This window comes from Anser cygnoides, chromosome 16 (genome assembly GCF_040182565.1).
Source record: "Anser cygnoides isolate HZ-2024a breed goose chromosome 16, Taihu_goose_T2T_genome, whole genome shotgun sequence".
Taxonomy (NCBI): domain Eukaryota; kingdom Metazoa; phylum Chordata; class Aves; order Anseriformes; family Anatidae; genus Anser; species Anser cygnoides.
The window spans coordinates 15,358,518-15,372,896 of record NC_089888.1 but is presented as its reverse complement, the minus strand read 5'-3'; the positions used below and the strand labels follow the sequence as shown (position 1 = coordinate 15,372,896).

At 43.2% G+C, this 14,379-nt stretch overlaps 1 protein-coding gene across 3 annotated transcripts in view; it reads left to right on the top strand.

The window, feature by feature from the left end:
- The window catches only part of NDRG3 (NDRG family member 3), a 60,566-nt gene that overhangs the window by 20,535 nt on the left and 25,652 nt on the right, over positions 1 to 14,379 (top strand). For 2 of the 3 annotated variants that reach the window (XM_048048906.2, XM_048048905.2), the window contains exons 2-3: positions 4,592 to 4,697; positions 9,336 to 9,371. In XM_048048906.2, coding sequence (XP_047904863.1) covers positions 4,641 to 4,697; positions 9,336 to 9,371 — 93 coding nt within the window. In that variant the 5' untranslated portion in view covers positions 4,592 to 4,640. Of the gene's footprint in view, positions 1 to 4,591; positions 4,698 to 9,335; positions 9,372 to 10,990; positions 11,030 to 14,379 lie in introns of those variants that run through there. The other variant, XM_048048907.1, reaches the window with a different exon arrangement.

Sequence of the window (14,379 nt, the reverse complement as noted above, 5' to 3'; positions counted from 1 at the left end):
TAACCTAGGAAAATATTTTGAAAGCGACGTTGGCCCCCTTGCCTGTTTTGCTGAAAGTTTACCATGTCAGCCAGCATTTCAGTACAGAGAACAGCGGCCTGTGCAGGTGGTTAGGAAGCACGCTGCTGTTGCGAGGCTTATAAAGGACTGACGAGAAAGGTAACAGGACCACTCAAGGGCCTCAGAGGCCCTCAGTGAAACATACTTGACTTGGGATCAGTATGCCAAGACTGAGGTCTGCCCGCCCGAGCTGAGAAGCCTTGCCATACAGCTTGTCTTCCAGCGCGTACACGACAGAGAGAGGCGTGGGCAGGAGTCACCTCACTGGAGAAAGGAACAAAATGTAGTAAAAAGTTATGCAACACACACAGCTAAATAAATACCTGAGCTGTGAACATGAGGGACATGAGTGGTTTACTTCGGTTCAGACGCTGGCTGCAAACTGGGGGTTTGTTCTAGTCCTCCTTTGCACCCCCAGGAGCAGTGTTTCTTCCTTCCGTCTTGTAAGGAGCGGGTAGCTGTGTCAGAGCGCGGTTCTTGGAAACTTGATCCAGTTCATCATGACTCTAAGTGTAGTCAGTCCCTAGAGAGGAGATTTTCCAGCCAGCCTCTGCTAGGTGCAAACAAGGGAGCATATGTTTAGGTGTATTTAATGCCATGTTTTGTATCATAGCTTGATAGCTGTCTTGTACAATTTTCCCTCAGTGTGGTTAGCATACAAAGCAGGAGTGTAACAGGTTATCGAGTTAATAAATCAGAAGCTGTAGTCATGTTAAGATGAACGAACGTGAATTTTCACCCTCTGCATACAAAATTTTATTGTATGGAGTTCCTAGAGCGTGTGGAGAGATGGTTCAAGGCGGTGCCCAGCAGCTGTGTCCAGCCCTTGCAGACTCCCAGCTTGTAACCCTGTGGGGAGCAGCACCCCGAGAACTTTGCTGAATGGAAACGGGAGCCTGCGTACCCGTAGGCAGAGCCGTTGTACTGTTAGCAGTGTGGGTGCACATCGATACTAGTCATGCTCTTCACTTTATCACAACTTCCTTTTCTATATATTGAAACGATGTAAATTTAGAGCACCCTTATCTTGGAGTAAGCATGTGAGCACATATTTCTGATCGTATTTATAGATAGATGGTTTCTTTCTGTGTCCCACCTGCCTTATTTTTTTGCAGCCTTCTGTGTCCTACCCGGATTTCTAGGCTGTGTGTTAATTATTCACCAAAAGTCTTTCCTCAATTCTTGTATTACTGGTTTTCAAAGAGCATGGAATCTATTCCAGTCGGAAGCCTTTGGATGGTTTAAATTGGGGCTATTTGAGTGTATTTATAGCCATATATAAATGGAACCAAGAGGAATACTTGCAAAGTAGGTGGTACTGGAACATTTATAGAAAAATGTATGATTTATACGTGGATCACTCCGGGCAAACCTTTTACTTTGCTTGTAGACTGTCTTCTACAGAGCTCATCTGTATTTTGTGAATATTTATGCTGCTTATGAAATGACATGTTTGTTTCTTTAAATAACAGGAGGAGTGAAGGGGGAGAATTGCTTATTTCCTGGGCAGACGTGTCATCAGATCACTTATGAGGCATCTTTAATGTGGTTGGAGCAGAGGATAGCCCAGATCTCCTATACCCCCCCTTCCCTTTGCCCCTGCATTTGGAGAAGTGCATTGCCAGGTTGCTCTGCTTACAAACCACTCTCTTTTGAGAAATGTTTGTGACCTTTTTTTTTTTTTTTTGGACAAGTGTGCCACTTTGCCATGTTTCAAACGAAAAGCTGTGTTGCTGGTAGCATAGCATGGTGTCCAGGTGAAGGTGTAGTGTATAATCACATAGAGCCGCTAAGATCTCGTGCTGTAAAACCCAGTTACCCAGATGTGGTTGAGGTCAATCACATTCAGCTTGCTAAGACGCTGGGAGGAGAACATCTGTGCCTCTGCCTACAAAATATCCTCTGAACAGATTCAGATTGAAGTCCTGAGGCTGCGACAGCTGTTTTCCAGAAAGTTCAGTAATCTAAAGGAAAGAAAGAAACAAACAAAACTGCTGCAAGCAGTGACAGGGACTCCCAGCAGCTTTCCTTCAAAAGCCTTTGAAAAGCTTTGATTTTCTAGAAAAGCAGAAGAAAGCTCCGATTTGCTGGAAGAACAGATTAGAATAAAAAGGGTTAGACATGAAATCAACCATCTTGCCATTTGTGGCTGTGCAAATTTAACCTTTCTGTAGGATTTCAGTCTTAGTTGGTAATTTTGGTGCCCTTATGGGTCACTTCAGCATTCAGTCCCCTCTGGCCCTGCAGGAGGTCCTGCTCTCGCTCCTGCAGCCTGGGGGAACAGCCTGCTCTGAGCCATAGTCTGCCAGGCTGACTGTGCTGCGGACTCATTGCAGAGTCTCTCTTACTCCTCCAGAATGCTCCCCTGCAGGAGTTTTTGCGATTATTTGAGCCTGGTTGATGTTAAGGAAGGTTGTCTCATGTCTCTCAAGGAAGTTTCACCAAATTCTGAGCCCAGCATCCAAAACAACATCCCTTCTTGCTACTGCCCAGCTTGCTTTAACAAAGGAGCAATGTGCAGTGTAGGTACAACACAGAGGGAACACAGTAGTCACCTGTGTTGGCCCCAAGAGACCCTACTTTCACAAAAAATATTTAGAGCAGTAGTGGACCGGGAAGATAAGCATCAGATTAGTTTCAGTGTGATGCTGTTTACTGTGTGCACTGCAGTCTCATCTAGAGACCAAGTATGAAACTGAGGTTGATGAGATAAAAGCATTTAATAATCTTTGCTTTGAACATCTTAGTTTTTTATCGTAACAAATGATTAACAACGTAGTGCATGTGATTTACAAAATGTCTCTCTAGACCATAAGCACTTCAGGTAGCATGCTTGTAGCAGCAACAAATGATCCCAGGGCAGATTTATGCAGAGAGCATCCCGGGGCTTCCTGGGAGTTGGTGCTCATGGTGTAGCTCAGGGGAAACTTGGAGGAATGTTTGTGAAGCTTCAGCAGAAGTATCTTTGAGCAATATAAGATATAGCAATTGCTGCTCTGAGTTGTTCTTTGGTCTGACAAAGTTCAGTGGAGGGTGATTATCCGGCTCCCTGCTTCTTTGTAGACGCTGCTTTAGGCAAACATGCTAGGGGTGAGCCTAAGACTCACGAGCTGCAAAATGAGCACAACTTACCACTCCCCTGTGTAGAAAAACACAGAGAAAGAGGTGATTGGGGTGTGCAGTGTCCCTCTGGGTACAGTTAGACTTCTTGCTCTCCTGAGTGACCCCAAGAATAAGCAAATAAGCACCGCCATCCTGCCAGCCATCACATCCAGTGGATGGCTTTTCAAAGGGGTCTGAGAGAGGAATAAGTTCTCCGGATAATTAAGCTTTGTGATGGTTGTTTGAAACTCCTTTGGTGTTCGTAAAGTAATGGGATTCTTGCCCTGAATTTTGGGGAGAACCAGGTATATATTGAGCTCTTTATCAATTCCAGAGTGCATAGAAGTTGCTATAATAAAATATTTTTGATCTCCATAACTCCTCACAAGAATTACAGTAACTAGACTTCCTCTGTGAGCTATAGTCCATCCATATAGCTATTTTTACTGTTCTTCCAAGTGAAAATTCAATGTGGGATAAGGGAAACGTTACCTGCAAATTACCTGGTTTCTTGGTAGTCTCAGAACTGATATGTTTTCTAGCCAGAAAAAAAAAAAAGAGAGAGAAAAAGACAACTAATTTAGTTTCCTGAGGCAAAGGAGCTAAAAGAGACAGGTGTTGCTATGGCTGATTTTCAGAGGGAAAAGGCATAATGATTTGTGTTCTGCGAGACTGGCTTCAGCCACACCAATGTTAGTTCTGGCACAAAAGGGGATGAAAAGAATTCACAGCCCTGCACATCTCTTGGTGTGAGGAGAAGCGCTCCTTTCTGGGCAGTCTCTGTGTGGAGTTACGGTGGCTTTAGAAGCACAGTTGCAGTACTCGTTTTCCACCTTTTTCTTCCGTGGTTAGCGGCAGTATATAATCTTGCAAAAAGAATTTGATTTGTGGTGGCACCTAAGACTCTTTTTCTAGGGCGCTCGGCTAACATCCAGGAAGCCCACCATGTGCCTATTCTTGTCCCTGCTTATGCCCATGACATTTTTTTTTTTTAATTTCATCTTCAGTAATATGTACAGCTTTCATAAGCAGCGACATGATCTGCACCATCAGCCCTTCATAGAACACTCTGGCAGTGTCAGTATTCATGAGCGGTTTTATCATTCTTCTGATCCAGTCATTTCCAGGCAGACTGTGGCTGGAGTACCAGCAACACGTGGAAATGGACCCAGCCTTTCTGAAGAGAAAGGTGTGAGCTTTCTGGGACAATGGGCAAGACAATGTACAAGGTGAGGCATAGCAAAATGAGACGCTGAGTGCAAACATGGCTGTTTGCATTCTCCTGTTACAGGTACTTCATGTTGAACTGAGAACCAGCTGCTTTCAGGTTTCAGTTTGGGCATATGCAAGTCTAATGAAAAGACCTTAAAGCTTTCTTTTGGCTAACATCTTTCGTAATTCTGTTTCTAAATATATGCCTTTGTTTCAGAATCGCTCCTTTGCTGCTGTGAGTGTTAAGCGACGCTGCGTACGGCACCATGGATGAACTACAGGACGTTCAGTTGACAGAGATCAAACCACTTCTGAATGATAAGGTAATGCTAGCTGCTCCTTTGCTCTCGCAGGTGTGTTCCAGCTGACTTTGTGTCTGGCAAGGAGCCCTGATTGTCTGTTGACAGCTTGAAGTACCTTAAGTACTGAAAAACATGAATTGCTTCCCCAGCTCTAGTGATCCACCATCACATACCCTTCCAAAGACTCAGGGAAAGAAAGACCACAGTTCAAGTAAGTTGGAGTCTCAGGCAAACTGCATCATTCCTGTACTGGGGTTTTACAAAGGCAGGTCAGGAGATGGAAAGGTGACACCATTCCTGACATTGCCGAGCTGTAGAACCTCTGATATCAAAGCTCAAGCTTGTTAGAGAAACCTTGGATTGTATCACTTTTTTTTTTTAATTAACTTTTTTATTTAAAGTCTTTTTTCTTTCGAAATTATACATTTTTGTTTTGAGCCCTAAATGCAAATTAGGACTTAGTGGATTTACTGATGGAGAGCCCTTTCTTATTAATATCTGCGGAGTCTAGTCATAGCAGTTCTGATTCATGCAGTACTGAGACTTTGGAAAATCATTGCATTGCAGCAGCTGTTTAATCCTTTCACTCTATCTTCTGTGGACTGGAGGACAGCCATCTGGGCTTTAGGAAAGCCCAAGCCTGCCTTTATTCTGCCATGAACTGTTGCTTTGAGTTCCTAAGTCATTGTGGACCATCCCAAGAAGGCTGAGAATCTTGTGTCTGAACATTGTGATTATGACCAATAGTTTTTGGTCGCTTCCCATATCTAACAGCCAAGTCAAAGAGTCTCATGGTATGTGAAGCAGTGTTTTGCTGTTTAATGTCTGATTTCAAGAACCAGTTTGTTCTGCCAAAGGATATGGTAGCTTCTGAATGAGAACCCTACTTTGGCCACTCGTGTACACACAGAAGACTGCACTGTGTAGACATAACACCGCAGGAACGGTGTTAAGCTGAGGCAGGGGAGGTTTAGGCTAGACGTCAGGAAGAGGTTCTTCACTGAGAGGGTGGTCGCACACTGGAGCAGGCTCCCCAGGGAAGGAGTCACTGCACCAAGCCTGTCTGAATTTAAGAAGCGTTTGGACTGTGCACTTAGTCACATGGTCTGAATTTTGGGGTAGACCTGTGTGGTGCCAGGAGTTGGACTTGATGATCCTTATGGGTCCCTTCCAACTCGGGATATTCTATGATTCTATGACTGCAGACTTCCACCAAAGACGAGTGAAATGTCTGGAATTCTGCTACATTTTAGTCTGTGCTGCTTAGTTTTTGCCAATTTCTTCAGAGTGCTAGCATACCTGTTTAATATCTCAGAAATCTAAAAATATAGCTGAAATCTACAATCCAGCTGCCTATTCTTATAGTCTAGTGCTTACTACTAGGTTCCACCATAGCTTGAACATAATGTTTTAAAATCTTTCCAGGGAGGGTGATCCTTGGAAGAACAACAGAGGTGTAGACCAGCAGATAACAATACAGAAAGACCTTGAAAACAGTTTCTGTTTCCATAATGAGAGAAAAATATTTATAGGAGACAAATTTCTCAAATGTAATGTGCTACCTATTGCTTATGGTTCTCCTAGGATTGTCTGTGTGTGTCTGAGTTCAAGCAGGTAGGTTTCCCTTGGTTACATGAAACAACCAAAGTAGGAAGTATTGAAGTGTTTCATAACAAAGTGATTTTCACTTCTTGGTCTCCATTAACTACTCAGTCTCTGTCAGGTGTTGCTTGATCAGTCCCATCAAGTCCCTGCTGTGTTGTCATCTGCACAGCCAGTTCTCTTAGCTAACAGCTGGGACAGTTCTGGTTTAAATGCGGAGTGATTACCTAAACAACCCAGTGGTTGTTAACCAACAAACAGAAGGGCACATTTGAAGTGGCATTTGATTTCCTTGACTCTGTTTTGAAGTTACAGAAAATATATACCATCTCGGTAGGAAAAAAAATATGTAGAGTGGCTCCAGAACTACTGTACTCTGCACTGTACAGGGATGAGAAGAGTGCTGTGGCTCTGCTTTTTGCACTTTCTTTAAACCAAAGAAATGTCTCAAGGAACTACCATCTCTGAGTTCTGGTCCTCATTAATGCTTTCAGACTTTAGGTAATATGTATGTGCTTCGTAGACATTGTTTGTGGAGCATATGGGTGTGGTGCCCTAATGTGCTGTTCTGTGCAGCGTATCAGCATCCAAGAAGTATTGAGCTGGCGGTTCACTAATATTTTTACTGACCAACCCAATTTAGAGAGAGGATCTCATGAGCCAGCAGGGATTAATGGCCAGAAATAGTACAGTAAGACTCTTAAGTTGCTAATGGGTGAGTGCTCATGAACTCTTCAGACTGCTGTACAGAGAAAAGGAGCTCTGGCATCTTAATGCTCAAACAGTGGAAATGACTGGGATGTGGAAATGGATAATAGCTTGGTCACTTTGTGTGAGCCAGGAAATGCCACTGGGGACCACTGAGCCCTGGCTTTGTTTTGTCTCAGATATAAGTCAGCAAAAATCTACGAGCCTGACTTTTAAAGAATACACTGTGACATTTGTGTGTAAGTTAATGGATCTTACTTCCCTGCATTTGCTATTAGACTTCAACTATATATGTTCACCTTTTTCAGGCTCACTAAAGTACAGTGCCTTTATACTGGGGAAAAAAAATCAACTTGAAATGTTTGCAGTTAGCTGAAAGAGAGAAGAGAATACTGTCTGTAATCTGATAGAAAACTTACTTACTATTCAGGTTCTTACCAGTTCCTGCTCTTGCTGGATGTTTAGAGATCCTGAATGGTGGTTGTGTAAATTTGCTGCCAAAATGGGATAGTGTATGGTTTTTACATCTTAACCTTTAGTTCCAGTGTCTTCAGGCTAACAGTTATAGTAGTAACAACTATTCAGCAAAGATGGTTTGCAAAACAAAACCAAGAGCGCTGCATTATGTTAATTTTCATTCAAAACTTTTCTACTACTTCTCATTGCTTAGTATTCTGGCAACTTTGACTCCTATTAATATAGCCTCAGTGAAGAGTCACTGAAACTCAACAACTTAATTCAGGAGGTTCCAATTCAGCCTAAGGAATATCCTTTCATAATTCCAGCTAGTGCTTTGCCTTTGAGCTACAGACATGACGTCTTCAGAGAAATGGAAAATGTGTCTTCATCTTAGACTCGAGAAAGTTGAGAAAATTGATAGATCAGTGCTTTAAAGTCAGATTTTGATGTGTTAAAATCAAATATCCAGGAGTCAGGACATGTCAGCAATAATGCTACTTCTGCATCTTGGTATACTTGGACAATGAGCAATACAGTTACAGGCTTTCATTCTTTGATTTGTTGCACCCCCAAGAATTCCACTTTTCTTAGCAGATATTCAGATCAGCCTTCAGTTCACTTACTGTGGACCATCCAAGTCCAGTGCTGGGTACAGAAGTTCCTCATTTCCTCATAAAGTGGTTTTTTTTGTTTGTGGTTTTTTTTTTTTGTAGTCCTTATTCACTGTGGCCGTGGTCAACTGTCAACTGAATTTCTTCTTTACAACCTGGTAGATTAGGAGACTACTGGCTGTGTTTAACAGAGCAGGGAAAGAAGCATAGACAAGAAATCTCAGCTAATTTAGGATTTCAAACTGAAATGAGAGGGCTGATTTATATTTCCTTTGTCTCCATCCTGAGGATCTGACGCTTTGTGCCACATTATGTTCAAAATATCTAACACAGTTCAGTACTTAACACCTGGGGATTCTTACATCAGATTTGCAGATATCCAAAATATGAACATCACAAACTGAAGAATGTGGTTAGTAACCCGTGTTCTTCCTAACTATGACAAAGCCTGGGGAGAGGAAAACAGGGTCATTTGCTTACATGTGGAGGGGAGTTAGGGTACTCGGCCAGCATTTAGGGTACTTGTGTTGCTCATATATGGTCCTAGTTGTAATTTCAGCACTAAGGTGCTATGCCTATAACGTGTAAGATAGTATGCTGACTTGGATAATTTGCCCAGCCTTGTGCAGCACTCAGAAGTGTAGCCTCCCCTGTGATCAGAGCCTGGATTTCATGAAGCTTTGCAGGCACACGAACAGACAACTTACTGCAGAATTTAAATCTTGCAGTACACCAAATGTATACTCGCATGTATGGGTGGTGACACCATCTGAGAAAAGTCTGCTTTGGGTTGTTTACCCCAGTTCCCATGTGTTCCGGTTTCAGCAGCGACATTGCATTTGCCATGGGATGAAACAATGCAAACAACAGCCACTGCAGAGTAGCTGACCACAAAGCTTGTGTTCTTGCACTCATTGCCTGTGATTCTAGTGGCAGTCCTTTAAAGAGTTTTAAATTCAAATTAATAAAGGGTACCAGGACCAGGCAAAAACCAGCCTGCCTTTGGTCAGGGTTCCTCTTGGGTTGTATCTGTTCCTGCTCCAATGCTCTCAACCCTCATCTGAGTCCCCAGATGCTCACTTGGGGTAGTCCCCAGAGGACTCAATGAATAGCGGTGGGCAAAACTTGCATGGAGTTCTCTTGTGGGAGTCTCACGTTTGTTTTTAGTCTGGCCAGACCATGCTGAAGGCGAGGTTTCTGAGGAGACCCTTCATGGTAGTGCCGGTCTGTGTTTTGGGGTACTGTGCTGAAGTCTATTTTCTGTTTTTTTTGTTAACAGAATGCAGCTCGCAACTTCCAGGACTTCGATTGTCAGGTAAGACGTGTGCAGGAGCCAAGGATCTGTGGGTAGCTTCCTCGTGGCCTATCAGTAACGCTGACAGAAATGAAAAACCGTATGTTCATTTTAACTTCTTTGAAGGTTTAATCAATAGGAGCTTGAATATGCCCATTTGACAGAAAGTGCCCTTTACCCTTTCACCAGAGCTTGTCGTTGTGTGCTGTGAGGTGCAGACTGCTCTCTGCCAAGGCTCCACAACAGGCTGCAGATTGGCTGGTCTCCTGAAAGGCAGTTTGTTGGTGAGATGTGATCTGCTGAATAGATGCAGCTCTGTCACATCCCATCTGGTTCACTGACTAGGAAAAGAGGAGTCTGCATGCTCTGTGTATTTGTGTTGTGAGGAAATGGAAATCACCAAGTGTTACTGCTGCCCCAGATACAGCACCCGTGCCCTACTGGGCCTGGGTCGTGGCAAAGCTGTGGTCATTTTCTGGGAGATTTTCCATCTCAGAGTAGTGTGGAGATGAGCACTCTGGTTGCTATAGGAATAATCCTTTCAGAGGAGCGGTTGCACCACGAGCCTCCAGGACAGAGGACACGTTCTTTGTTAGGCAGAGCACAATACTGAGATTATGTGGTGGGTTTTATAAAGCACAGTCTCCATTTACCATGCCAGATTACCTTGCTGACTTCCACTCAGCATGTTGATCTGCAGCCAGTATCTTTACCCTTCTCTTCAGCTGCCAGAGGCTGCTGTGCCTGTAGCGTTTGCATAGCACAGGACAGGCGCTCACAGCTGTGTTACCCCAGTGGTGCAGCTAGGGGGTAGATCTGTCAACACCACATGGTATCTTTTAATAAGAAGTCTGTCAATGTAGACAATTCCAGAAGACCTTCTACAAGTCTGTGCAGAACAGGAAAATAAAAAAACGGTCCTAAGAAGACAGTTTGTATTTTTCCCATCTCTTGATGTAGGACACTGAAAGTACACCCCGTCTAGGCATGCACATGTCACTGTACTGCTCTAGCATGATTCCTTGTGACTTTTAATGTTATCTTAAAGTCTATAAATATAAAAATTACCAATCTTACCTTGTTGTCACTTAAGTTTGCTATCTCAGAAGTGGCAGCAGTGTTAGAGAGTCATTTTTCTGGTTTAAGAAAGGTAGATAATGGGTTTGAAAAACACCTCCCTATACCATCTTGTTTCCATCTTTCTTTCTGTATCTTTTCCGTCTCTGCAGAGGTTCAGAGTGCTCCCAGGTAGGATGGGGCGAAGGGTAGAATAGGTGCAATGGCTTTGGGTGAGTGGTTCACAGGCTCTTCCGTACTGAAGCCTGTCTGCTGTGAAAGAATATAAATACAATGCCTAAGAATCTGAGCACATATGCTTTCTCTGCACAAGCAGAGCCTCGCTGCACCCTTGTTTAAAGAGCGCTCCAAATCTGAAGTCACATGAGATGTGAGCAGTGGGAGCTCCAGAGGAACGAGCAGCAGCCATCGACTTGCACGTGCCCGGTGCCGTTGGAGGAGCTGTCAGGGCAGCCTGCAGCCGTGGAAAGGGGCTTGGGAGCACCGAGCCAGGGAAGAACGTGCATGTTGCTTCTCCCCGCTTCAGTTTAGATCAGCATTGAGCTGGTGGCCATGGCAACAGTTGGGCAGGAGACGAGATGTTCCTTCCAGGAGCCCGCTTGGTAATTCATTTAGTTTGTTGTTTTTTTTTTTTTTTTTTGGTTGTTTTATTTTTTTTCACCAGTAAGTTGCATAGCATCTCTTGTGACTGCAGATGTTGTCCCAGCCTCACCTTCCTCCACTTTGCCTATATGGTGTGGATTCAGAGAAGGCCTGGCCTGGCCTCACTGTCCAACCTGGAAAATGCCACCGAGGGCTGAGTGAGCTCTGAAATCTGTTGGAGCACATAGGTGGAGGGATGGCTGCTTGGATTTTATGCCTCATTTGCTAACAGTACTTAGACTTGGAAGAACTTGGAAGTCGAGCTTTTGTCTGTGTAAAAATTACTGCTTGCTTTTTGATCTAGTAAAGCATGGCCGGCTGACACATTCAGGCCACCGTGGAACTGGTCCAGTTTTACTTATTCGTGTTTGAGAAGGGGGAATTCAAAGTGAAGAAGGTTGCTGGGGCTCTCAGGGGAATGGAGGTTCTGCTGTATAAAAAGAGACTTAAAAGTGCTTGGGCAGGGGTATAATTTGTCCAGAGTTTCACAGGGAGGAAGAGCTTTGCGGACAGCCTCAGTTTTACATGAACAGGTACAAGCTGGTCACAAATTCATGAAGGCTGATAATTCCAGTTACAGTGCAATGAAGTTCTCAATCAGCTTCCAACATCTGTAGCACCTGCAAGGGACCTGGCTGGTTTTGACACAGAGTGTAGGGGGTTTGTGGGATGGATATTGTATACAATGTAGTGTTTGCAGTATGAGAGCACAGCATCAGTGAGGGAATACCTGCATTTCAGGCCTTTTTGTTATAAAGTCCAAAACCAGCTGTTTTAAGTGGAGATAAAGCCGTGTTTGTGCCTGGGTTTGTAGCTGGTTTAATGATTTGGAACTTGCTTATTTTCACAGAAGTGAGAGTGTCACCCTCAAATCGGATTCTGTGAACAGGGCTGCTCTTACGCACATTCATTTTTGTCGAGTTGTATCAGGACACCTGAGGGGAGAGGACCTGGAAAGCAGCTTTTTGTGCTCTGGGGATGTGGGTGAAGGAGCTGAGCAGGCAGCAGCAGTGTGGAAGGTGTCCGGACGCATCCTGGGCAACATTTGCCAGGCTGCAGCCAGTCGGTGAGGCCTCTGCAGAGCAGTGCTTCCTTCAGGTACGGCTGGAGCCCAGCACAGCTGGCCTCAGAGCTTGTTCTTCCTGCAGTGCCTCTGGAGCTCCTTCTGGCTGGAAGCTGGAGTTTCAAAATATTTTCCATAGTTGATCAGTGTATATGACTGTGAAAAGTGTTTAGTTCAAACCCTGCTGATGAACATGTTGTTAACATTAACACCGATTCTGTGAGTTGTGTGGTGCCAGGCACACAAGTTAGGGATGATGTTTTCTGTAAACCTCTGGCATGTTTTACTTTTCCAGGTAGCGAGCATATTTAGGACTTAACATCTAGCCTTCCTTTGGGAAGGCACAGGTGATGCCATTGTGAATTTCTATTAATTTGCTCATGTATTTGTTTTTAGTTTTGAATAGCTTCCCAGGACCAGATCCGCGTAAAGTCAACACAGCAAACATACTCTTGCTTCTGAAGTTAGTTACTCTGGGTTTATGTGATAACAGAAAAGCTTTTAGCCTGGCTGCATCATAATAGCTTTCAGATGCGGGTGCCCTGATTTTCTTGTATTGTTTATCTACAAGCAAGCACAGTTAACCCTGACAGATTGCCTGGGCATCAATTAAAATAACCCCGAAGTAATCTGATAACCAACTGCAATGAAGATAAAGAGGAAAGCTCGCATGGTGGCTTAGGGATCTTTATCGATATGAATCTAGGCTATTCTCAGAAAGAAAATGTATTAACCTAAATCTGCGACCTACATTTTGCTTAAAAGCTATTTGAATCCTAATGAAATCTAGGCTTGACTTCTTCTAATGTTAGCAGACAGATGGTGGATTAAATGGTCTGGTGTGCTGGTAGACAGATGGTGTGGTGACCTACACAGTTAATAGAGCTGTGCTTGTGCTTTGTGCTTTTATTATCTGCAGACCTTCTTCGGCTGCTTTGAGGTGTTCAGGGTTAGCCTAAGTCTCTCCCCCTTTGCAAGATGTTCTGCTTAAAAAGCAGTGAAGGCATATATGGGTATATTTGTAAACTATCCAATTAAGTCTTTGTTATGTTTCATTCTGACGGGAGCTACCGTTTAGTATGATCCCTAGCTAGTGCCTCCCCTCTGCTGCCTCCCACCTGTGGGAAGGCAGAGAAGTGTTTTGCTCTCCAGCACACACCACACAGAACCACCTCAGAGGACCCGGAGTGTGGAGAGGGGGTTGGGATTTGGCAGAATATTTGTAGAAAGCTCAGAAGTTATGAAAGAAGTGGGGATAAGTAAATCCCGGACATGCAGAGTTCAGCTGAAACAGAAGAGACGAAGCAGGCATAAACCCACAGAGGAAAGAAATGAAAACTTCCTTGTCCAACAACTTGCTGTGCATTACTGAAATTAACTGATAATGTAGAGGTACTTGGTGTTGCCTACCTCCCAGAGTAAAACACAGCAAATGTTTGAAGAATTAACGGCAGAGCCCACTGAGGATTTTTTTTGCCACTTTTCTGTATTGGAAAGTACAATTTTTCAATAAACACGTTTCTGCTGATTTAATTTTGGTGAAGATTTTCCATAAATATACGTTTTAATCTTTTCAATCTTGTTTATTAGAAGTTTTCCTATCCTTGTCCAGTCTCTTTGCTTTATTTTTGCTTGCTGTGCTGTAAGAGATGGTCTTCTGCATTTGAGAGGTTATTGGAAATAATCACATCATGTGTATTTGCTGATGTCATGGACGTTAAGTGGAAACTGGTTTCATTTTCTAATGAAATCATTAAAGCCAGCTTGTGATTGCTACACAGCAGCCTTGAATACAAGATGTTTTAAAGCATCTTTTGTATGTTGCAATGAAATAATATGCAACTTCAGCACTTTGAGGAAGGGTTTGCTTTCTCTGTACAAATCCCAGGGGAGCTGTTCTCACCAGCATTGAAATATCTTTTGTAGGATATTGAAGACCATTGTGTTCCTGATTTGTACGAGTTCTTTTGGTCTCTTGTTCAAAGTGCTAGTCTGAAATTAATTACAATACAGAAGGTTTTGATCTAGCAAGAAAGTTTTTTTTTTATGCCTACTAAATTAGAAGCTTCCCCTATTTTTTTTTTAGTTAGTCACACCAACAAAATACTATTATTGACTTCTGTTGACACGTCTACAACAAAAAATATAAAGCTAAAATTGATGAAAATAAAATAGATATATCCAAAATAAAATAAATCTTATTTCCTGGAAAGCTTTTCTCTGATTCCTCCCATCACTGGCTTTCCA